Consider the following 26,212-nt stretch of genomic DNA (forward strand, 5'->3'; position numbering starts at 1 on the left):
AATAAAATAAAATAAAATAAAATAAAATAAAATAAAATAAAATAAAAAAACCCCAAAAAACAAAAGTGCATGGAGTTGATAGGCAGATCAAGAGTTAATTTGTCTGGCTAGGAGAAGGTGGAGGGACCTCCTCCTTCAGGGTGGAGGTGTGATGCCTTAAGGCCACAAAGTCAGAAGGGTGATTATCTGAATATCTTAGAAAAACCCAGGAGAAGGGGTTTGTCTATTCAAGATCTCATCTTTCTCCCACCCGCCCCAGGATATTTATCTCTAGGGCAGGAAATGTCAACAGAGAAACAAATCTAGGAGAGATAAGAGAGCTATGTTGTTCTATAGGCAGTTGGATGGCTAGCCTCAGGAGGGTGGCAGTTAGAAATGCAACTAGAGCTTGGCAGAGCGCCAGAACAGTTGGGGCACAGAAGTTGAAAGCCAGAGGAACTTCAATTACTCCAGCTCCTTTACCTTACAAATGAGAAAAAATGAGGCTCGAGGAGTTAATGATTTGCCAAGCCACCTGGCAAGAAGGTCACAGAGCTGGGGCAAGAATTCGGGGTCTCCAGCTCCAGAATTGGGACAATATTCAACAAAGTTAAATGCATGTGCTACCAAAGCTGTGGTTCTAGTTAGGATTGGAAATCAGCATTTAGAGTTATAAATTCTCTTTGAGGGAACCCTAACTCTAGTAGCCTCTAGCATTGATCCCCCCACCCCAGTCTTTCTTGAAGTTCTCTTTTGGCTTCCATGATTCCACCTCTGGTTTCTTCTCTTCTTTCTATTCTCATGACCACTCATCTACCTTCTTCTTCACAGACTAATCATGTTCCAAAGGGATCCCTCTGTTCTTTGCTCGTCTTTACATGCGCAGTCTCTAGAGGAAATCTTATCCCTACCAATGGCATCTAAACACACCAGATAACAGATCCATGGCTCCAGCCTAGAAATTTCTTCCGCACTCTGGTCCCATATCTCCGACTGGCTAATGGGTATCTTCACCGCTAACTCAACAAGTGTAAAAACCCCTTTCTCCTGCTTTATCTCTCTTCACAGCACGCATGAAGATAGGAGGCTCAGAGGTTTGCTGAATATCTTCACAATCTGGAACCCAATCAGCTTGGCCCCCATCTTCCTCCTCACTGCCTCTCCTAGTTCAGGCCTTTAACAACCTTGTATTGGGAGTCCAGCAATTGCTTCTCAACTGGTTTTCCTGCATTTACTTTCTCCCACCTCAAAATCTATCTTCTGCCTTCCCCAGAAGAGTTATCTTTCCAAACATATCTGCCGGTTTCCTTTCCAGTTCTTTGTAATAGTATTTCTCTCAGTATGACTTGTAATATCCCATTCAAGACCGTGAACTCCTGAAGTTCAGGGAGACTGGCCTATTCCTTTGGCGTTTCCAGAACTTGAGCCCAGTGTCTGAAGCAAAATGTACCTCACTAAATGTTTGCTAACTTAAAATGGATTCTGGACTCTGATTTCCTGGTTCTCTACAGAGAAGGTGAAATTGTTTTCTAGAGACGTCAGCAAGATACTTGGCAAAACTTTTCAGATGGACATAGGAAGATGAACTAACAGAACCAGAAAGATGAATGGCATGTCCAGACCTCACAGCCAGAGAATGTGGGAGATGTTAAGCAGGAAAGTGCCCCCCCACACCATTAAACAGGATGATGACGTAGATGGGAGCTTGAATCTAGTGTCCACAACCACTGAGCAAACAGGAAGGCCAGGAGGAGCTGACCATCCCAGCCAGATTAAATATAGTCATCTTTGGAAGAGCTTTTTCTCCCTCCAGTACAGCGACCTCCATCTGGCAGCAGGTGACTGGGCACCATTCATGCTTTGCCAGGATGTTGGGTTCTGCTGTTCCTGGTTCAGCTGTGCCTGAGGAGTGGGAATAAAATACCATACAACTAGCCAGAACACCGGGTACAGAGAGCTCTAGGTCATATGACAGTTTCCACACCATCCCCCACTCTTCCCTGCCTTTTTTGTTGTTGTTGTTGTTGCTATCAAAATGTCAAGAAAGCTTATTATTACTCCCACTGCCAGGGAAACTATCTGCTTTCCCAAATACAGAGAGGTGTGACTTATAATTTCCATGACCATTCATGCTGTTCTTTGAAGAGAAATGAGACACAATGGCCGATGTGTCACCCCATTAGGACTGATAGCATCATCAATGGCCTGACTTCCTCTTATTATTTTTACTTCATTCTATATTTATCATGTAGGAGCTCCTGCCAAGACCTTGGGGCTGCCACATTCTCAACCACATGACTTTCCTGTACCCAACTTCCCAGACTTTCGGCCTGGACTCTGGTGGGGTGCGTGTGCATGCACGGGCGTGCACACCGCATACACACAGTGGACAGATCCTGAGAAACAGGCACAGTAAGGAAGGAAATGGCCATTGTCAAGGAAATCAGTCCTAAAGGAAGTAACTCAGGAATGAGCATCATCGAGGTTAGTCTCAGGACACACTGGGGAAGAGAAAGAAAGGCTTAGACAAAAATCAGCTTCGGTCTGAGGGCGATCAAACCACTTTGGCTTCCCCCCACCATCATCTTTGGGTTATAGGGAAATGTGGAATTTCCCCAAAGAAGGTAACAGTCAGAAAACGTGGATATCTACAAGTGTCTGGATTTCGATTCTTGGAATACTTGGTTTACACCTGGGTTTTTTCACTGGATGATCTGGGCTGTTGAATTTTTGGAGCTGAATCCTCTGGAGGTTGTTAAATAGCAGACGTGAGACTTTCAAGAAAGTTCAGGAGTTAGAAGATAGGATATATATCACTTGCAGATTTTTTTCTCAGCGATATATGTCAACTGTAGTCTGACATGGTGTTCATTATGTGATCTGAACTAGCCATGGGAAGGCACCAGGAGAATTTCCCTAGTCATATTTCTGATACCCTGTGAGGGGCATCCAACATGTGCTGTGAAGATTTCTCTGGCTCCGAGGCCACATTTCAGCCAATGATTTTCATTTTCTGGAAAGTGCTTCTCAACTCCTATGGTGGTCACAAAGCTTACATGAGTATCTCGGACCTTCTGAATATTCACGTCATTTACTCTGCCCCAAATCCTCACATTTTCTTAGATTTTCTAGCCTTGTGAACTTTACCCATAGCATTCTCTTTTGAGCATTTCTGAGTGGAAAATGCTTTAAGAAATCTGGCATTAGACACTTGTCTTCCAAAGGTACTCTTTGACACACAGCAGTCCTGACGGCCACTGTGGGGCTGCATCCTGTGTGTGGTCAAGACCCAAGGCACCCATATTTGGGAATCTTAACATCTCTTCCATTATTGGCCCATTCCTGTTTGATGAGGTATCATTTAGAACCCTGCATTATTTTGGGGGTTCATGTACCAAAGTGACACTACCTCTTGAGAGTCAGTGAGAAGATCTGAGGCTCTTGGCCAGTTTTGATATGTGGACCTCAGAAAGAATTTTCCATCTGATCAGATTTGGTCACATCATATGGACAGTATAGATGTGAGATTAAATAAGTGTTCCTTCAAATGCTGGTTTTCCTTCCTTCTTTGCACAATGCCACCTATTCTCCCTTGATTGAAGCTTGATGCAGGACAAAAACAACATATGATGGGATTTGTTTACCATGAAACCAACAAAAGCCTGGAGCAAATCCTTTGTTTCATCTAAAAAAAAAATTACAAATGGGTTGTTAGGGAGGCCTGCGTGCGTGTGTGTGTGTGTGTGTGTGTGTGTGACTTCATAGTCACCTTCTATTATTTCTTGGCCAGTTGTGGAGGATGAATTTGAATCCTGACCAGAGTGAGAAAGTAGCATTTCCTCACAAGTCTGATGATCAGAAACAATACACATGTCTTCAGGAGCTCAGTTTTCCATTCCTCTATGGTCTTGGAGATTTTTTTTAAGCAACTCCTGAGGGTCTTAAAGAAGGTGGAAGGACACCGTGGTTTCTATGTGTTAGAACCAAAAGTCACCCATAGCTTGACCAGAACCAATTAGGCTAGAATTTTAGGCCAAGAAGGGATTCTAGAGATCATTCAAACCCGATCTTGTTTTACAGCCCAGAGAGTCATCTATTAGATTAGCAGCAGAGCCAGAACTAGCATCTGGTTCCCCTCTTAATCTAGGATTTTTTCCACTGGACCAGGATGTGCTTCCTGAGAACCTCTCCATCTTAGAATTTAGTACTGTTGTTATTAAGCCTTGGAATTTATAAGCATTTGTCCCAGGTTGCCTGGTTTTGAGAGATTTAAGTATAGTATATTGGCAAAGGATCAAAAACATGGGGCAGGCACAAAATCTTTTCAGGGTTCTGTCCCTAGATAAATCTGACGGGCGCCATATAATGATGAAGGCCTGACACCCACTCACCCAAAAGATAGGTTTTTATTAACAATAAAACAACCAGCTGGATTTCAGCCAATATTACAGTGTTGGCACTGGACCACATCTATCTGCCTGTCTAGACAAATCCCTCCAATCTCCAGGTACTTGGGGAAGTGAAATGAGAATTAAGTTATAAAGGAGTAGGAGACGCCAGTCCACTATATTATGGTTTATTTCCAAAAACCAGTATCATTTCTCAAAAGGCAAAGCACGAAAGTTACAACATCTAATCAAGTATTTGAAAGAAGGGAAAGATCTTATTTTTTCCATTCCCACGTATCTTATCTTCCTACACCAAGGTATGCAGCTCTCAGGGTCTGAAGTAATATCTAAATCTACCAACACCAGTACACACACACTAGCAACCCTGGCCTGCCTCCCAGCCAGGCCCAGTCGACATACCTTGGATGCCCCCCCGCAACTCTTTAAGATGTCCCCTTACCTAGGTTCACTGCCTGATTGCTATTATCCCACTTCACTTGCAAGGTCCTCAAAGAGTTTTTAAAAATGGACCGGTATACATGGCTGAAAGGGTGTCTACAACCATAGGCTGTCAGCCTTGCACCTGCAGAGACGTCTCAAGGAAGAACCTTCAGGTGCTGTCACTTCTCAGCTAGAAGAGGGAGAAAATATGGCAAGAGCACATGGAATGGAAGAAAACCTCTAAATGAAATGGTTCAGCAGCTAGGTATATAGTCAAGCTCCTACATGTATGTATTATATACCAGTTTATAAGAATAAAATGGCTTTCTTCAAGGTTCTGTTCTAAATGCGTGTCCCATTATTTTATATACATCAATATAAAATTGTATATATCCATTACGCATGCACACACATGTATGTGTACACGCACACACGACAGAGGAAGGCTTCTGAGAACTAAGGTTGCCTTAGAGACAGTCTGATGGTTTTACATGTGGTCTGAGTGAGACCTCATGCTTCTTAGTATTTTGTGGTATTCACTTGAACACACCAGGGCCACGTATGTAAGAGGAAGTTTCCACTTGCTGAGGACCTGTGACATGAAGCTCAACCTCAGTGATGGTACAACTATAGCGAATGGTTCTGTGCTTGTATTTTTGTGCTTCTGTCACATAGAACCAGTAAGGCAATTTTTTTTTTAAGCAGAAAGAAGTAGGGGAGATGAGACCAGTGATTCTTAACTAGGGGGGATTTGGGGATTTGGTGATGTTTGGAGACATTTTTAGTTGTCACCATGCATGTGTGTTGCTGGTGGCCAGTGGGTAGAGGACATCCTGCAATGCACAGGACAGTCTCCCATCACAAAAAATGATCGAGCTCTAAAAGTTAGCAGCTCTGAGTGGAGAACCCTGCATAGAGGAACAGACACTCACTGAATTAACAGGATCTAATCTCAGTCCTCAGACTGTAAGAGTAATGGCCAAGAAATCACACGTTCTTTCCAATATTATGAGAAATCATGAAATTATATATGCGGAACACTCTGATTTCTTCAGAAGAAAGGGTCTCTATAAAATCAAAGCACAGTTATTATTACTGCACTATTATGAGCTCATGAAATTGTGCCTTAAGAACTGTATTCCTCCCCCTTGGAAAAAAAAAAATTCCTCCAGGAAAAGAAAACAAACCAGAAATGATCTCATGGTGATTACACCTGCCACACCAAAAAACAGACACAGTTCAGAGAAACTAAATTCTTTCCCTGCAGCAATGAAGTAAGCTGCGTCTGTAATTAAGATCTTCATAAGGGAGGCAGGAGGCTTGATGCAGTCGCTGCAGGCCATGAGGTGCAGAGCTGCCCCGCTGGGTCGAAAGCAAGAACAATTGAAATAACAACCTCCCTCACTGCTTCTGGCTCTCACGTGTTCTCTGCACAGGTCCATATTTCAAAAAGGGCCTTTCCTTCATTTCTAGAGATGCCTATTTCTGCAAGGGAGAAGAAAAGAACCAACTAATTATTTACCAGTAAAGTGTATTGATGACTCTATGTGAAAAATTCACCTGAATTCACTTAAAACAAGAGCGCCTCTTAGATAATTTCCTGTCAAAAGGCTGACATAAGGGAAAAGGGATAATGCCTTCAGCAGCTGATCTTTGGATCGATTCACGTTGGCTGTCTAGGGTGGCCGTGTGCTCCCGAACTTTCCAAGACAGTCCCAGTTTCAAGTGTCTTTCCCATTGTCAGACCGTATGTCCCATCGTTGGGTTGTGAAACGTGGATGCATATCCACAGAAGTTATATATATTTTAAGCTAAAAATAAAAGATAGGCATGCAAGTATGTATCTTTCTAATGGGTCTGCCTTGGTGGAATTTAGGATTTGGGAGAAAAAAAGGATAGGTATTGATGAGAGTGTTTGATTCAGTCAATGGACATGTTCTCCAATTGACAAGTTGATCTTTATAAGGAAATGAGATATATTTTAAGGCCATCTGGGCCTCTGTGAGATCATCGAGAAGTCTTGGCTTCCCAGGGAATGGGGTTAAGATAAAGAATGCTGTTGGGGCGCCTGGGTGGCTCAGTTGGTTAAGTGACTGCCTTCGGCTCAGGTCATGATCCTGGAGTCCCGGGATCGAGTCCCGCATCGGGCTCCCTGCTCGGCAGGGAGTCTGCTTCTCCCTCTGACCCTCCTCCCTCTCATGCTCTCTGTCTCTCATTCTCTGTCTCAAATAAATAAATAAAATCTTTAAAAAAAAAAAAAAAGAGAAAGAATGCTGTTGAGCTCACTGCATTCTTATTGCTCCCTTCCCTTCCCCCATCCAAAGGTACGCTCAACACACTTAGCTCCAAGTGGAGGAGGCTGGAGAATCGGAGAATAACATGAAGTTCTATCCCAGAGGAGCATTCCAGGAAAATAGGTCTTCAAAATTTTGCTTATGCCAATGCCGTGGTAGGGCAATACTGCAGGTCCACTAACCCACTTCCTGCCAAACTCGGACTCACACCACAAGTGTCTGGTAACCAACAAACAAACAAACAGAAGAATTCATCGACAGATTACTGACATGTCCTGATAGACACTAAAGACTCAACACCGAGAAGCCTGGAGCATCTACAAGTCTACTTTACTAGCTTCCTGGTGGGCTGGTTTTGCTTGTTAGGGTTATTGGGGGTGGGGTGAATTCTAGCTCATTCTTTTAGGAGAGCACAGGGCCGGGTGACAGAGAAGCCTACATGAGTCCATTAGCCACATCCCCTGTGGGAGTGAGGTGCTAAGTTAGCAATAACAAACTCACTACTACAAATCAATGAGATTAAGGCTAATTCATAGAGGAGCATAAGGTTTCCACATAACTAAAAAAATATATATATATATAAGAAAAAATATTAAGGGCACATCATTTTGTCTAAATACATATTGGTTTAATAAATAGGAAAGATCTGGTTTAAATCTTAACCTTATATACTTTTTGCTGCAACTTTCTATCGAGCTTCCCAAATAATTCCCCCCGAAACGCACTCAAACACACACACCTACACATACACACAAAGAGTAAAGAAGGAATTAAATTTCAACTCCAAAGATCCTATCAGACATTTTTGTGCAATGCTTGCACCTTTACATAGTCATGGTTGCTCAATCTTTATTTCTGGTAATCGTAAGTATCAACATTCCACTAAGAAACATTTCTGGTAACGTTTCTATTACCTTGACATATTAGAAATATAAGGAGGAATTCTCATTTGCAACATATACACCATGATTTACAAAGAGATAAGACACCTCCAAAGTGATGGGCCCAGCCTTGGAATAAGGTTCCTGAACCACCTAAACACCATTTAGCACCATTAATGGTTGGGGAGGAGGTTGGGGGGAGAAAGACTAGCTCTTTTTAAAGAATAAACTGGTATTTAGTAGTCCATGATGGGGCCCAGGCATATGTATTTGAGAGCACTTGACTGGCAAGTTAATATCTCCATGATCAGCTGCCCCAGCCCCACTCCAGGCATGAAAACATGACTGTCAGAACTCATGCATGTTTTATGGGGTGCCTGTTCCATCTTCCTCTAAGTATATGCCTCAATTCACCTAGATCTCATTGTCAACTAAAAACTACCTTCTCAAAGAATCACTCTTTCCAGGGGACGGTGGCAGGGATCACCACCAAGGCCATTTCTCTTAAAATGAAGATTCTTCAGGAAAACAGACTTTTGCAGCCAAGCTGTAATGTTCCCCAGGCATGCATCGTCCTCATTAACCAGTACGAATGACCACAGGGAGATGACTGGAATGCTCTAAGTAAATAAGATGGAGGGGGTGCCATTGATGGAGTATGGACAGGGTTTTTTTTGGGGGGGGGGATGTCCCCTTCCATGCGCACATTCTTTGCAATCATCCATCACCTAGGAGACCAGCAGCTATTCTCTGCACTTTAAGTTGGAAATACAGCATTTCTTCCCAGTGGTCCTTCTTGTTTATCTTGGCAATGAAGCTCGGTAATTAAATCTATATGTTACTGCAGAGTAATGCCATGGGCCCAGTGGCTGGCATCTCAAACCAATTTGTTTAGGTTTCTTTCTAACCCTAAAACGATCTAAAGATAGATCACCAAGACCTCTTACTTTACATCTCCTGTAGTAGGATAATATATAGTTTCCCCTGAGCTTCCATACCCCCAAATCACCTCCTTCGCATTTTACCTTCAATTTTGTACATTGATAACTTTCTCTTGTCCTCACTAATATATTTGTTATGGATAAGTGATTCTAGCAAATGCTTCCTCTTAAATTTTTATCTGTATAATGCTTCTATATCTATATATTATATATGTCTTATAATGCATCCTATAATAGCTGCCATTTTACATGCCTATGTGCTAAAAATAGATGATTTTCATATAGTATATCCTTGCCACTATCTGATAAGATCAGTATTCTTACTCCCTTTTTATAAATGAGGACACAGAGGCCTGAAGTAGCAAAAGTGGGATTTGCAACAAAACCCAGGTCCTTTCCACTATGCCATACAGCACTAAGACTCTTTTTAGTGGCAAAAAACCAAACCAAACAAAACACCTACCTCTTTTTGATAGCTATTTATGAAAGTATTTTACGTCCTTCAACATTCAATTCAGTATCCGTTGAGTGTTGACTACGAGCAAGGTCCTGTAGTTTTAGATATATCAAATCTTGTTAATAATGATGGAGATCCTAAGTCATTCATATATTAGCAAAGGGGCACATCAGTGTGCTGGTAAACCCCTGTTGTCTGGCATCTGTATTTCCACACTACACATCCAGGCCCATGGCACACTAAACAATACTCAACCATCTTTAACTAGTTAACTGGGATTTTGACAGAATCCTGTCACCAAGTCTTGATCCATACTATCCTCTCAACACCTATCAACGCAGAGAGCCAAGGCTGACTAGCATTGTCTATTTTACTATATGCCAGGAGCCGTGGTGGAGCCGTGGTAAAGCCGTGGTTCTTTACATCCATCCTTAGAACAATAGTCTGACACAGGTATTATCCCTATTTTACAGATAAGAAAATTGAGGCTCAGAGAGCTTGCCTTGCCTGAAGCTGTCGAGCCGTAAGTCACAAGAAACAGAAATGCCTTTCTCCAAAGCCGCTACTCTATCCACAAGAACATGTAAGATCAAGGCCGTGCCCCCTCCAGGCTGTAACAGATCCTAGATCACACTTTTTCTTCAAGGACTTGTCTAACAATCTGCCTCTACCCCCAAATAAGGGGTGGGGGCTCTCATTTTCAGTGGGGCTTCCTTCAAACTGGACGGCCCCCCGGGGCACCCAACGGCAGTTACAGGTATCCTTCCCATAGTGACTCCTTGGAAGGGGTTAATAAGTAAGGGAGTGCTAACAGAGTAGGACAGAAATGGAAAACATAAAGCCTGTTGTAGGGATTACAGGTCAGTCGAGGAGACAAACGTGTAGGCTTTTGATGGTTTTATAGAGTGGATGGATGAGGAGACCTGGCCGGTGGGAGGTGACAGGATAACCCAGTAGGGTAGACACAGAGACAGAGAGCCGGGGCCAGTGAACGGGAGCAGCGAGAGACCAAGCTTTCCCACAGCAGAGTCAAAAGAGAGGAGAGAGGTAGTGGGTACGGGGTGGGTTGTCAGGGCACCGTGTCTACGTGGGTGGAGGAGGCGAGCTGCACGCAAGTCTGCTAGCAGAGCCGCATAAGGACTGCTTGAATGAAAAAATGAGAGAGGATAAGGTCATAAGGGCACACAAGGGGGAGGGAATTTGCAAAGGGGAAAAAGTGGAGAGGAAGTTTTTTAGAAGTCTGGGGGTGTGAGGGGGGGAGGGTAGGAGCAGCAGACAGGAAGCCACTGATGATTCTGAGAAAAGAAGTGATGTATATTACAGTAAGGAAAGGATGCTAAAGGAATCCTTGGTATGTCCCGCGCTGCGCAGCTTGCTAAATTTGGTATCGTCAGAGTACCTCCAGCTCTCCAAAGACTTTCATCTCTACGTGGGTAAGTCCTGTAGCTCTCACAGTGGGTTTGCTCAATAAACACATCCATCCATAAACAATTCAGTTACTCGTGAAACATCTTTCGGTGCCTTTAAAATTCCTAGATCTCACCTAAGATTTAAAAAGGAGCGTGGGGGACCGGAGTCTCTCTTTCGGAGGGAGCGCAACGAATCACTGACAAGAGAATACGTAATTCAAAGCCGAAATGTCAGAGCAAGGAAAGGGCGGGGAATTATCGAAGTCATAAAAGTCGCCTGAAGACCCTCGATCATTTTTTCTCAGTGTAACTCTAGAAAATAAAAGGAGTTTCAAAGTCCCCCTCAAAAGCGTTCCACAGTACACACGTTGTTTGCCCACAGCCAACCAGAACACAGCGATCTGCGTTCCAGAATCCAGTTTTCTCATTTCTATTATAAGCTCCACCTGTACTTTTTCTTGGCTCAAAACGTTGAAGAGTGAATTTGTTGTCGACCATACTTCAGTGGGAAAAAAAAAAATTGTGGAATGGTAGACTAGATAACATAATTTAGAATTTTAGGGTAGGCACCCAGGGTTCCGAAATTTGGCAGTCACAGAGGCTGCTCAGCTATTAGAGATCAGACAGGCAGTGCAGGCTGAGCTCTAACCAGGCCTGGGCCCTGCACAAAGTGGGCGGGGTCTCGGGCGTCCGCTCAAACACAGCTGTGCACGCATGCTTCAGTCCCCCTCCTGGCGGACAGCAGAAACGATCTGCTTCCAGACCCTCAGAAGGGGAGCCTTCCCTGGACGAGCCACCACCACCACCGACCCACCGTGCCCTCCCCCCCGTTTCAGGACATGCTTTGCATATTCAGAAGCTCTCAACAAACGCAGGCCCTGCGATTTACAGTCTACTATCACAGAACCTCACAGTGAAGCCTTTTAAGACAGATGGCCCCTAAAGTCCATATGAAACTGCAGCCTCCCCATGAACACCACCACCACCACCAAGAACCATAAAATGGAAGCAAGCTAGGCTGGATGTGTGCTAACCAGAACCGATGTGTTCACCAGTAATAGCTTACATTCCACAGTTCTCAAGATTATTCTAAATACAGAGCCCCGCCGGCCTGAGGCTGCGGAAAAGTGCAGAATGAGTGGGGGTTTGGTTGCCCTCTAGTTATGATTCCTGAAGTAGCCAAACCAGATAATCTAGTTAAAAAAAAAAAAAAAACTTATAGTGGCTGAATTAGAAATCTCTACAGTGAACAGAAGTCTGACTGTGCTACATTTATAGCGTGTAGAGCGACACAGGGTTTCAAAGATAATTCCTGACTCCAGGATTTTGCAATCGAATAATAATCTGGTTTTACTACCGAAGTGGCTCAGATTAAACAAATAACTGCCAAACGTGTGTTATACTTTGCTTTGTCGAGTTATAGCTAAAAAAAAAAAAAAAAAAAAAAAAAAAAAAAAATCTATCCTGCAGGAATACTGGAGATGAAATAGTCTTAAACTCCCTGGGGGACAAAAACAGTCACACAGGACGTTTCAGGGAGGTCACAGATGATTCTTTCTTTAATAGTGGTTTAAACTCACAAGTTTTGGAGCCAGATCGCTTTGGTTCAATTAACAGCTCCGCGACTTTTAAAGCTGTGTGGCTTTGGATAAATCACTTGGCCTTTCTGTGCCACAATTTCCACATTTGGAAATAGCACCCACCTCATAGAGTTTTTGGAAGGGTTAAATATGACAATCCTGTATTATCATGGTAACTCTTAATACCATTTATCATCCCTCTACCTTGGCGTCATCTCCTCGACTTAAAATGACAAAATCGTCTCCTGAAATAGAGTTGTCCATTACTAGAGAGAAGACAGGCTTTATAAGACAGGGACAGTAGATTTCTTCAGGTACTGCTTTATTTTATAGTCACCCCAAGGTGTCAATTTGGCATTTAGCCGATAAGAGAAATCAATGTTTTTTTCTGGTGAAAAAAGCTAATAACATGAGCTAATGACAACCATATATTTACACCAGGCAGGGTGTTCAACACTGGTAAGACCCGGCAAAGAGAAGGGTTTTTTTCATGAGTGCCAATCACAATTTATTCCATCAGTTGCCATGATGTTTTCTCTCCATAAGAATAAAATGAAACACGATGAGGTCACTGAATAAAAGTGACTTTAGACTTTGTCGCTTTTGTCACTTTCTAGATTGAGGTATTCAGCATTGATTTCAGCCACTTGTACTTTCCAGTCATAAATGTATGAACAAGAAATAATGGAATAATAATAATAATAATAATAATAATGGAAAGCTAATAGTACAATGATAACTGATACATGTGCCTTCACACATGTAACCTTTCCAAGGACAACCATAACTCATGCATTATAATGAAGACTTTTGGCATCTTGATTTAGAGCTTTTGAACGAGATTTATAGCTTTTGAATAAAAGATTTATCACTGAGGTTAACCAGTGGCTATTAGCCAGAACCGAGTATTTACAACCTCACATTAAAAAAGGATGGGCCAGAAGCTACATAATTCAGAAAGGAAGCAAAGTAGCTCCCAGCTAGCACAAACCTGAAGGTCAGACAGGTAATACAAATTGTCAATCCAAAAGCATAGCCACCTTGCCAACCGTCATTTTAATAATAGCACGTTTGTTTAAAAGCATTAGGTCTCATGTCTATTCTAGAAGTCACACCCAATTCTCTGCAATGTACTTCGAAGTGCAGTGTCTCTGGGAGCTGCTTGCCTGGTTAGACGGGGGTGCCTTAAATAAAATAGGGATATTCCAAGCAAGTTATAATCCTTTTGCCAAGAATACACAAAAACAATGGAGCAAAATGCATGGGAAAATAATGTATCATGACATTCTGTAAGCTACAGGGACAATAAGCTGGCTGGACACTCCAGACCCTCAGCCCATTCAAACACCAGTAAAAGTATTTTCAAGAAACGGCAGATCCTCATCTGTTCTTACATCCAGTATCATTTTAGGGTGTCAGAATTCTCCACCATCCGCTGTGTAACAGTACCTGGGGCTTTTAATTTCTCCCACCCAAGGTACATAAGGCAAACTGCTTCTCTTATCAAATGCTTAAAGCAAAGGCTGAAAACTGCTTTGAGAGCCAGTCTCAGAGACTCAGCAATTCTGATTCCTCTCTCATTACAGCTCGGGTACAGTGGAGGCCAGGCCTGGGGGGAGCCTCGCGGAGACTTGAACTCCTCTTCAAGTTAGACACCCTCCGAATTCCCCGGCTCCCGCAGCGGCTCTAAGACGAATTCCCAAAACTTTCAGGGGAGATGGACCAGGGTGTGCTGTGAACTCCCGGAGTGGGTCTCAGAGACTGGGTCTCTGCCTGCCGGATGCCAACCTCGGTGACTGAGACCCATCTCTCCCAGGCCCCTTCGGGGTCCCTGGAGAGGAGTTGTCACAGTGGGCAACACACACACACGGACGCACACGCGGAAACCTCAAGGAAAAGGCACCCGCTTACCTTATACTTCATCTCGGCGGCGGGGAGAGTTGAGCCGTTTTCCTACACTAGTGAGACTGCATCAAGCCCTGGCGAGTCCGCCCCTCCATGGAGTGCAGAGCTAAATGAAAGTGAGAACGGTCCGGGCCTGGGCGGGTTTGCCAGTCGCAGCGCGCAGAACTCCCTCACGCACAGCTCTGAGCTCACTGTTTTGATCGAGGCTGGCCGAGCACCGACTACATTTGCATACCGCCCGCCATTGGCTGGCGGACCAAGGTAGCGCGGGGCCCCGCCCACCTCTTAACTTCGCAAAACTGACAAAGAACTTGTAATGTGGTCATTTCTTCTTCTATTAGCAGAAAGGGTGGAAAATAGAACGATGTGGGGAACCCTCTCGAACTTTACTCCCCATCCGCCAACCCCCCCCAAAAAAAACCCGGGAAAAGGAGATTCTTTTTCAGATTAACCTAAGTTTTAAAGAAATTGAATTCGCAGAGCAGTCTGACAGTCGTGCTTCCTGTGACCTAGCAACTCCTTCATAAACCCATTTCATTTCAAAGCCATTCACCTCCCAATCTCTACATGAAACGAATTCGGGGAACAAAAGGTTTTCTGTCTCCGGGCCCTTTTTTACTAACTACCCCTGCTGATCTCTCTCTCTCTCTTTCTCTCCTCCCCACCCCTCCCCTTTTTTGTGGCTGTTTGCTTTTTTTGTTCTTTTCAATGTTCAAAGTACTTGCAACGTCAGTCTGCAGAGGAGACAAAATACAATTCTCTCTCAGTGAAAAGGAACTCCCCTATCACAGGCACCCGGGCTTCCCTGGCCAGCTTCTCACCAGGGCCTCAGAGAGCTGTCAGCCACATTCGGCGATCTTCTCTGGCTTTGCTGAGGATAAAGGTTAGATGTGACCTCTCCGAAGAGGCTGGCCAGTGCACGCCCTATACATCATTGCTGTCCACTGAGTACTGTGTCCTTTGATGGCTGGCATTTCTAGCTCCAGCTTTGAACACTGCAGTGTTTTCCTTCTGACCTCTCTCCTGAAGATGACCCATTAACCCACCAACACTTATTATCAGACGAACAAAAAATGCCCAGTTTGATGAGCCTGGTTAAGAAAGACCAGTCTGTCCAGTGAAGCACAGAACATTTGGTTCAGCCTCCTGATTTCTACAGAGAAAGAGATCACCCAGGAGAAGACAGAAACAGTCACCTTTAGCGACTCTTTGGAAGGCTAGAGCTGATAGAGGGGAAAATTCCTTTTCACTGGGTCTCAGGGTTGAGACTGGAGTGATTGTAGACAATAGCTGTCCCTGAGTGGGATGGGCTCCAACCAGACTACACGACTTGGATGGAAAAAATCGGCTCTTATTTTTTTCCTGACCTAGTTGGATCAGAATCAGTTTGATTCCCCTCCCCCACAAATTCCCAGTGGATTAAAATTCTACTTTTATGATCCAAACAAAAAGAACAGGAGAGCAGCTGTCCTGCAAAAGTGGTTTCCAGATACAGGGCTCATAGCTTAGATCACAGTTTAATATGGCACTGATTCCCTGGACGTGACCAGCCCCCCACCCCCATCCCCCCCTTACTAGCGGTCATAATGAGGTTGACACACCCATTCGGGCCTCAGCTTGGACTTTGCTTTTCCTCATTTAGCCTTGGAGTGAAAATGAGCCTGAGTGATTTTGCAAGGTCTTTCTGAACATAGATAAAGCATGCAGCATATTGCATTGCAAAGGCTCTTCCTAATAGTCCCACAGTCTCCTGGGCGAGTCATTAGTTTGCAGGAAATTGTATTTTTGGTGTCTGCCTGGATCAGTCAAAGACCTTCTCATCTGTAAGATGAGTCTTGTGGCCTCCAGAAGATCTAGATAACATTCCTTTGGCTTCCTAAGCAGTGAAGCTGAATCCGCCTTCTGTTTAGTTTGATGAGTACCATTGAGTAGGTGAAAACTATCTCACTCCATTTCAATGCTTTCAAATGGTTTCCCAAAGCATTTGCTAGGGCTTTTTGTCATTTCCTTCTCGCCAGAAAGTTTAATTCATGCTAAGTGGTCTTCTTGCTTTCCTGTTTCTCTCCTGTTGGATAAGACACCTCAAATCTACCTGCAGTTCATTTCAGGGCAGTTTGGGTCAGCATTAGTTACCTTGGAGTCAGGTAAACTCTGTTAGAATCTCAACAAATTTTCTTAATTTCTTGATTTTGGTGCCCTGAAGTATAAATTAGGGAAAATAATACTACCTACTTGCTGGAGTTATAATGAGTATTGAATGAGATAATATGCATAGGGGCAGCTGGGTGGTTCAGTGGGTTAAGCAGCTGCCTTTGGCTCAGGTCATGATTGCAGGGTCCTGGGATCGAGTCCCGCATCAGGCTCCTTGCTCAGCGGGGAGCCTGCTTCTCCCTCTGCCCCTACTTGTGCTCTCTCTCTCTGTCTCTCTGACAAATAAATAAATAAAATCTTTAGAAAAAAATAGATCATGTGCATACCCAGTACTATCTTAATTAATGTTTGCTTATTAATTTTTATTATTAATTATTTCATCTTAAATTCATCATGTATCGTTACTATATTGTGTAACACTATTATGATATATAAATATATAAATATTTATTTAATTGTATTCATTATGACTGTTATGACTGTTAGACCGCTGTCAATATTTTAAGTGTGATAAGCATTCAGAAAAAGGTGGAAGACAGCTTTCTAATTTAACAGATATTGATTGAGCACCTCCCAGGTACTGTTCCAGGTGGGGAAGGTACAGGAGCAACCCAGACAGACAAAGTCCCCAAAGTGCTTACAGTCTCCTGGGAGTGGGGGACAATAAGTCAATGAATATGTATGTAATACAGTTTTGGAGTGATAAATGCCATGAAGAAAAATTAAGCAGGGAAAATTGCTAGAGGAAAACAGATGGGGGGGGGGTGTCTTCTTTTAGAGAGTGGTCAGGTAAGCCCTTCTAGGGAGGTAATATTGAAGCAGAAATCTGAATGGCACGAGGGATCCACTCAAAGATCTGGGCAGAGGAAAGCACCTGAGCTTGGTGTGTTTAAGAACAGCATATAAGCCCCGTGTACCTGGAGTCGGGCACCTGGGGTTCGGGTGGAGGAGACCGAGACAGGTCAGTGGTGGCAGTTGGATTTCCTCCGGAGCTCCAGAGGAAGTCACCGGAGTGATCTGAGCAGAGAATGATGTGATCTGTTTCTCTGTGTTTTTACCCTTTGTGTAAACACTCAAGGGTAGCAGGCCCTTGGTTAAAATATTGAGCTCTGGTCTTAACACAGTTTACATAATGCAGCTAGTTGTTACTGTATTCATATTTAGTGTTAAGTATATTAGTATTTAGGCACTTAGTATGTTTTTTCCTTCCCCCTTTGGGGAAACACAAATTCTCTCACTGAATCAAAAAACAGCCCCAACCCCTTCTATTGCCTGGGATTTTTGGATGCAAAAATACTGTTTAAACTATGCTATATAAACACTGTCGACCGATCTATGGGGCCACCCTCCTACTCCCGTGGGTAGCCTCCTAAAATGGGCCAGGACGCTGGGGCTCGGGCCCTACCCTATGCTCACCCACACCCTGCCGGCCCCTCAGCCTGCCACCTGCCTGCTGGTGGCCAGGGGCTCTGTCTCACCTGATGCTGATACAGACAGGAGCAAGGGATATGGCCCCGGACAACGTCCAAATGATTTTCCAGCTGCCGCTGGACACGGGCGTGGATACAGCAAGAAATCAAGAGGATGCCAGAGGGAAGAGATTCTCCTACGCACAACTTGGGAGGAACCCATGTGGCTGCTAAGAGCGAAGGGCCAGGTCAGAACATGCAAGGGCAGAAAGTGAGCTCAGGAACCTAGAGCAGCCCCTCTGAAGAGGATGAAGCTGCTCCGAGGGCCGGGTGCTCGCACGGGGTGCTACCAGGTTGGCTCATAATAGCAATCACTGTTTCAGGTCCATTCTGTCTCTCTTGTCTGATCTATTCCAGTCCTTCCTTTGTCATTTCCCCGCTTGCAGTCTCTCCCTGCTGGAAGCTATCTTCCACATCGCTACCTGTTTAATTTCTAGAGTTCAGAGCACATTGCTACTGGGATTAAAAAACCTCTAGGGACACTTCAGTGCCTTTAAAAACAAAATCTGCAGACTTTGGCACGGACTATAATTTGAGCCCCCCCCTTCCTTTCTGGCCTCATCCCCTCCCATTCCCCCACCCCACATCCCACCCTCCAGCCAAACTGGCGGGACTCACCAATTCTAAGACACACTTGTACTGTCCTGACTCCGCACAGATGGGTCCTTCTGCCTAGTGCGTCCTCCCTTCACACGTCTGCTATCAAGCCGAGCCCCAACACTAACCCTTTTGTACTTCCTCGTCAACAACCCCCACTCTGCCCACCTCCTCCTTTCAGAACTAATTCGTCCCTCCCTTCACTATGCCCCCATTGTATTTGGAACACGGCCCTATTGTAAGGCTTTTCCACATTGTACCATAATATTGGTTGATCTCTGTGGCCCCAGCTTCAAGGTGAGCTCCAGAGCTCCAGGATGGTATCCTGTTCATCTCTGTGTCCCGCGCAGGCTCATGCCTCATAGGGGCTTAAATACTTGCTGAATGAATGGATGAATAAGAGGACAGCAGTAACTTCAAAGAATGTCTATTTTCTGAGAGTTCTGTGTGACGCTCAGGAAAGGAATGGAGAAAACTTGAGTTTGAAGGCGTGGTTTACATTAATAAGAAGCGAAGCTAAGATGCAATGTTTCAGAACCTACTCAAGGCCTGTTGCCAGTTCTGGCTCTTGGACATGGTTTGGTCTGAAAACTCCAGCTTGTAGGCCTCCTGTTTTTGTGTGATCGATGAGCTAAGAATAGCTTTTATATTTTTTATATGATTGGAAAAAAAGAAAAAGAAGAATATTCCATGAGTTGTGAAAATTATGTAAAATTCACATTTCAGTGTCTATATATAAAGTTTTATTAGAACACAGGCACCCCTTCCTTTACAGGGTGCCTTTTGAGCTATAATGGCAGGCTTGGGTGGTTGTAACTTGAAGAGGTAATGGCTGCAAACCCCCTCCCCCCAAAATGTATTATTTGGCCCTCCACAGGAAACATTTGCTGACCCATGCTCTAGAATAGTGCAAGATAGATGTATCTCTGAGTTCAGACTCAAGGATAGATCCTTCCACATCCACAGGGAAACGATCTAGAAATACCCCTTCTACGGCCATGTGTTATGATTTCTAGTTTGAAAAACAAAATCTACAAAAACCAAAGTTATTTCACAAAATAATGCGAGGCAGCAATTTTTCCATTCTGTAAATCTCCAGAAATCTCCCTAAACAAAGACGAGCCACCAAGAGTTTTCCAACTGACCTCTGACATACTCAGCCTCGATCGAAACCCTCCTGGCTGCCAGGCCCTAGTGCTACATATCACAAACGTGATTACATTGAATATTTATCTGATATGACAACCCTAATCTTACATGTAACAAAATTGGAGACCCAGAGAGGTCACACAGCTTGCACAAAGTTACAGGTGGATGAGTGTGGGTCTGGTGTTGGAAGGCAGGCTCTCTGGCTCCTGAGTCTGTGGGTCCTCACCGCTGTGCCTACTGTCCCCCAGCATCCCCTGGAAGTCTTCATTATCTGAGCTCCCCACTTGTCAGTCAGTTCAATGAGGTAGCTTCTCCACCCAAGTGGGACTAAACCCAACTGAAGAGCAAATTGTCAAGTTGTGACACACCTCATCCGTGCTTTCAAGCCCTGCTTGTCTAGACTGTCCCCCTTAATCATTGTGCCTCTTTAGGTCCCATCTTTCCCCCTGCTTGCACCCTGTCTCCTTCATGAGACCTTTCCTTTCCATTGCTGATCTCTTCCCCACCCCCCTGTCTCTCCCTACCTCTGCCCTGGGTCGGTGCTTCCCAAAGATGACCCCCCTTAAAAGCAATTATGAATGCTCCGTGGGCCTGGGGAGGGGACTTGGAATCTATACATTTTAAAAAATATCCCCCAGGTGATTGTGTACACAGCTTGTCATTTAGTGCTTAGGTGTTGTCTTTACTGTTTCTCCTGGGAGGAAGAGCTTCTTCTCCGCAGTGAGATTTCAAGCAACTTGGGGAAGGGGATTTATGCAGGCAACTGAGTCTCATGGTATGTCTTCCCAAAGCCCTGTGTCTTGTCCACGCTCCCAGCCTTTGCTGACGCCAACGTGGAAAAAATAAGTCACTTTTCAGCCGGCAAAAGAAAGAACACCTCTCACTCTAGGCAATAGCCCCCCTCCCCCTTTTTTTAATCTGTTGAGCTGGTCAAGCTCTTAGAATGAATGAAAGTCTGTTACTAAAGAGATGCTCTAGATACAGTCTCTAACACCTGTTTCTTCCTGTGCTGGGGAATGGAGTGTTCATTCACTTTCTCACCACTACTATTTTGGTGAAAGAGACTCACTAAGGCTGCCCAATCCTAGCTCTTCCCACCCACCCCCTCCCTTAACAATTATTTTATTATTATTATTTTTAAAGTTTTTCTTCCTACCCACCCCCCCTTTTAACAATAGTGTCTGAAGGATAAACTCTATTTTCTGAAAGAGTTGTTAAAAACATTGTCTTACAATATTTGTTTCTGCAGATGGAGGATGTTGTTTATTAAAAAGGCTTGTTGACTCATGATCCCAAAATTACTTCTGATTTGGCGCCCTCTGACTTACTTCTTATTCTCACTCAGTGACAAGCCACCAGGGAGGGGTGGGGCTCTAAACAACAGAGAATAGAAATGATTCTTTGGGGCGCCTGGGTCGCTCAGATGGTTAAGCATCTGTCTTCAGCTCAGGTCCTGGGATCTCAGGGTCCTGGGATCGAGTCCCGCATCGGGTTCCCTGCTCAGTGCAGAGCGTGCTTCTCCCTCTCCCTCTGCCACTCCCTCTGCTTGTGCTCTTCTGTCTATCTCTCTGTCAAATAAATAAATAAAATCTTTAAAAAAAAAAAAAGATTCTTCTAGAGTTCTCTTTACTGCATGACATGGTGGATTCCCACACTGTGACGACTTTACAAGGTCTCATTGCCCCGTTTTACTGAGCCAAGTTTATAAGTGTGTCTTTGTGAACTTCCTTTAAAAAATCTACCATCCTCTTTTCCCTACCCCATTTCCCACTGCCATCTGTCACAGATTCTTTGAGGTGGCTTTTAATTTTCCAAAGGGTGAAGTGCTAAAATGGTGTGCCTTAGATCCCTATCCGTCCTTGATAAACCATGAAAGAATATATGCAATCCTGTGTCACCAACATGCTACTAAAAACCTACATAGACTCATGTAAATTGCCCTTGGTAATTATGGGCAATACCTGGACTTGATTTTTGAAAAACTCTAGTTGTGAAGTTTTTGATGTTTTACATATACATCCATCATAGTGTTATTATAACTCTGGAATCCTTAATTACTACCTTCCCCCCACACACAAAGAATAAAAAACAAAACAGATTAAATTATATGTCAAGTAAACTTGCTCAACTTTAGTAAAATATGATAAGCAATGATGAGGTTCCATTTTAGCATGTAGTATTTTCTTCCTGTGAAGGATTTGGGGAGTTAATTTAGGGGTGAAATTGTGAGCAAGACGAACGTGCGAAGGTTTGTTTACATTTCCACTCTTTAGATGTAACCAGTTGGGCACAGGAATGACGTTCAGTGGGACAAAAGGACTTTATTGGTAAAATTGTGCAGGCTGCCTGGCAAGGCTCTCTCCTGCTCTCTCTAGCCATGAGGTATTCTGTTATTGCATGCTTCAGTTTGTCCAAATAAACTATTTGTTACTCAAAACTGTCATGGAAGTCTCTTCTGCTGCTAGAAACGGCAGACTGTGGATCCTTACAAAGGTCAAGGTGATCTGCCACGACCATGTAGACAGAAATCCCATGCCTAGGTGGAGGATGGCCTGTTTTTCCGGAAGGCACTGCTGGACACAAGGACATTGCTATGTGATGTGTATCCGGTAAGAAGGGACAAATGCACCAAGCTTCCTTCTTGCTCACTTTTGTTCTTCCTTTATATATTCTTTTTTTTTTTTTCTTTATATACTCTTAAGTCTGAAGTCTTCCTGTCCTCTCCTTGCATCTGTACCTATGATGGAACATGATAACGTGACATGATGTGTGGTTCCCTCTCCACTTATGCTCCTGTCCAGGTGTAGTAAACAGAGAGGCTTAGGGACTGTGGGCCCAACATGCCTGGATGGGGCCGGATGTTCTGTGTCCAGTCTGTTCCTCCAGACACACTGGCCACTAAAATTCACCTTCCACATCCAGCATCCAGCCTACCTCCAGGTGGAGGTGGGGGGCGGAGGTGGAAGCGGAGTGGGGTGGGAAAAGATCAGGGAGCATGGCCGGGTGGGTGTTTTGAACACTGGATGACCACTTTCCTGGAGGCACAGGGTAAACCATTTCTTCAGGGATTTGGAGATGCATTCCTGCCCACCCCCCGCCGGCCCTGAAAGGGGCCAGCTAACCCAGTCCTCCAAGGAAGCCGGCCTCCTGTCCCTTGCTGCCCTCACCAGCTGGGGCCAGTGAGTGTCCAGCAGGCCTCGTCCCAGGGCACCAGGCCTGTCTGGCCAGCCCTGGCGACCGCCAGCTGGCGCTGATGAGCGAGGGGAAGGAATCTGAGTAATGCAGGGCCTTGGGGGGTGGCGGGGGGGTTGGGGGGGACAGGAGAGGAGGAATGTGGTGTGGGGACACAGCTCAGCCGGCACTGTTTGAGCCAAGCTTTTGAAGAGTTTGATTCATTTTAGAAAGCAAACAAACTGCTCCAGCTATCAGCAATCTTTTATTTTGTCTGCGAGAGGAATGCCTCTCCAGCGTGGGCCGGGCACTGGGCGGTGGTGGAGACGCGGGTGTCCACCCTTGACTTGCCATGTGGAGTGTGGACGGCGCGTTCCTTTCTGCCCACTGAAGCTGAGAAATGCAGAGCAGCTCTCTTCCTTGCAAGAAAAGCCAAGGGGGGAGCCCTGCTAATTAATGAGCAAGCCGGAGGTCTTGAGCCTCACGCGCTCACACCACGGGGACTTACAGAGGTTGAGCGTGAGTTCCCACCATTCGCTTATGTCCTGGCACCCTGTGACTTCAAACGGGGGCGGGTAGAAAAAGGGGTGTTGCAAAGGTTTTCTTGAACTCTGGGGCCTGCGGGTCTCGTGATTCATGCTCTAACCAGCCTTGGGAGCTTCTGGTCTTCCCAAGGGCGGAGAGCTGGGGGAAGAAGCAAGGCTTCTGCTCTTTCTGCCCCTAGAAGATAGGGGCCATGTGTTCCCCAGCTTCAGATATCGCCGCCTCGAAATCACTCTACATCTTCAAAAGCCATCTCCTGTGCTGTTCTATTCACCAGGAAAACAAATCTCTTTCCTCCTTGCCCAGACTAGGCTGTGTTTCTTCTTCTCTTCTAACCTCCCTTTGGGACTCAGCTTCCCGCTCCCTCTTCTCTCATTTTTACCCCGAATCTCTCATATCCTGATCTCTACGTGTACGTTCAGGTCTTCCTCATCCTAAATAGAGAGCCACAGTTCCTTGTTAAAAAACCTGGAGGCCAGAGGCATTGTGGGATTCCGAATATTTCAGATTTTAGAAGCAGACTGACCTATCCCCCAGACTACACAGTTCCCAGTGGGACCAGGGCCAGCCTCCCGTATGCAAACTCATTCATATTTCGGCAGGAAGATGTACGAAGACTCATGCCAAGTGGGGTAAATGAAGAATATGCGTTACCTTGGGCCTGTCAGGTCAGGTTTTGCTAAATGAGTTGTGAAAGAACTCGAGACTTTCAACCTTCATAACTGTGGATGAGCGAGCATGGACCACTTGTACATTCTAGTTCCTCTGGGCCTTCCCTTGGGCACTTCTCCTTCCCCCAACATCAGGCTGAGTGCTGTCTCTCTTCCACTTGCCACGACCAGAGGGCCAGAGTGAGCAGTCCAGAGCCTGGCCTCCCATCCGGGCCTCCTCTTCTCTGCCTCTGCCATCATTCAGGCCAGCGCCTCTCGGGCTCTCCAGGGGCACGTACCAGGGCTTCCCATTCCCAAATCATTTACAACACACCAGTCCATTGTGTTGTAAAATACTTAACAATATGTTACTAGAAAAATGGAGTAAAAAAACCATCTGAAATACAAGCCTTATCTTGTATTTATTATGGAATCCAACGATATAAAACGGCCACCCGTCTAATTGCCTTCGGGGCTGTGAAAGGCTCGCTCTCCACCTCACTTCTGAGGTGGACCTGGGGTGGGGGGCGTGTGGCCTGGAGGGCAGGCCTCTGCAGGTCACATTTGGAGGAGCCCTCCACTGCCCACGCCAGGGGCTCTCCTGGGCCCTTTGCCTTCCCTAGCTTCCTACGTTCTCCACTGCCACCTCTCTCAAGGTGGCTTCCTCCTCTGGCCTCCACGGCTGTGGGCTCTTTTTGCTCTCCCACAGCGCTCGCCAAGACTTCAGTCTCCTTTCCAGGCAGGATTTCCGCCAGGTTCCACCTTCAGCCTGTTTTCTTCTGTGCTTTCCCATTATGTATCCAATCCTCTCTAGCGACTTCTACTCTCATTCCTGGGTAGATGACAATCGCATCCCCTGACCTGTGTTCTGAGTCCCAAACTCTCACTTCCTACCACACCCAAATAGTCCAGAGGCACCTCACTAGTCACATATTGTGACAGTTAATTTTATATGTCAACCTGGGTAGGCCACAGTGCCGAGATATTTGGTAAAATACGAGTGTACACATTGCTGGGAAGGTATGTTGTAGATGAGAATAACAAGTAAATCAGTAGACTTTGAGTAAAGCAGATTATCCTCCACCATATGGGTGGGCCTCATCTAATCAGTTGAAGGCCCTAAGCCACAGAGGTCCCCCACAGAGGTCTATAGCCTCTCAGCCCACCCTGCAGATTTTGGACTTGTCAGCCTCCACAATCATGTGCCAATTCCCTAAAATCTCTCTCCATACAGATGCACGCATGCACTCACACACATCCTATTGGCCTCTTAGTTCTGTTTCTGTGGAGAACTCTAGCTAATATACATATGAACTTCCCACTGAAACAGTGCCCATTTCTAACTATTCTATTTATGATGCTTTTGTCTCAGATGCCTAGAATCAAAAGTTCAGACTGATCTTTTGTTTTTTCCTCCCTGCCTCTCCCCACTTCCATTGGCCATGTCAGTTCCACATCCTCAACATTTATGGCATAAATACCCTCCTTTCCCTTCATCTGCTAATGAAGATCCCCAACCACCACTCAGGCCTGATCGATCATAGAAGGCATGCCCCTGTCCATGATGATAGGCCCAAGAAACTGGCATGTGATTCACAGAGTCAACCTGAGATCTTCTTTGAGATTTTGTAAATGAAGCTTGGGAGACAGAGGACCTTTCTTTCTTTGGATCATAATCTATAAATGTATGTTTGGTAGTGAACATCTTTTCCTCATTGTACAGAGTGTCTATAGCAAGAGAGGGTGAGTCCACATGCAAAAAGAAGCAAAGGTATTTGTAGTGGAGGAATGGAGAGAACACTAATGCTGTTGTCTGTGCCTCTGGATGAAGCCATGCCTGACAACCCAATTCATAAGGCAATGAACACACTTTCCTGCCTAACCTAGTTGGAGTTGAGTTTCTTTCATTTGCAACTATAGCTCTCTGACTAACCCTCTGCCAGAAAGTATTCTCCTAAAGGGCAAAGACTGTACCTTATTCATGTGTTTCTCCTAAATGTGACACCACATTTAGGATCTTCTTGGTCTATGTGTTGCACTGAATTCCCAGTTTGTCCTTGAGACACCAGCTACATTGTGAAATTGTGTGTGACAGGAGAGGAAGAAATGACAGAAAGGAACATTTTCTGCAGCTTCTGTGATGCAGAAATAGAATAGAGACTTAGGTATGGGGAACGTCCCAGAGTGATGGCAGTTGGGGTCATGGT

At 44.9% G+C, this 26,212-nt stretch overlaps 1 protein-coding gene across 6 annotated transcripts in view; it reads right to left on the reverse strand.

Moving 5' to 3' along the window:
• The window catches only part of NEDD9 (neural precursor cell expressed, developmentally down-regulated 9), a 209,091-nt gene that overhangs the window by 32,565 nt on the left and 150,314 nt on the right, over positions 1-26,212 (reverse strand). The window contains exon 1 of one of the 6 annotated variants that reach the window (XM_034985677.1): positions 14,282-14,466. The exons of 4 other annotated variants lie outside the window; for them this stretch is intronic. In XM_034985677.1, the coding sequence (XP_034841568.1) occupies positions 14,282-14,293 (12 nt within the window). In that variant the 5' untranslated portion in view covers positions 14,294-14,466. Of the gene's footprint in view, positions 1-14,281; positions 14,467-26,212 lie in introns of those variants that run through there. One more of the 6 variants, XM_034985672.1, reaches the window with a different exon arrangement.

The sequence above is a fragment of the Mirounga leonina genome, unplaced genomic scaffold, assembly GCF_011800145.1.
Source record: "Mirounga leonina isolate KUSES-001 unplaced genomic scaffold, KU_Mleo_1.0 Mir_366, whole genome shotgun sequence".
NCBI lineage: Eukaryota > Metazoa > Chordata > Mammalia > Carnivora > Phocidae > Mirounga > Mirounga leonina.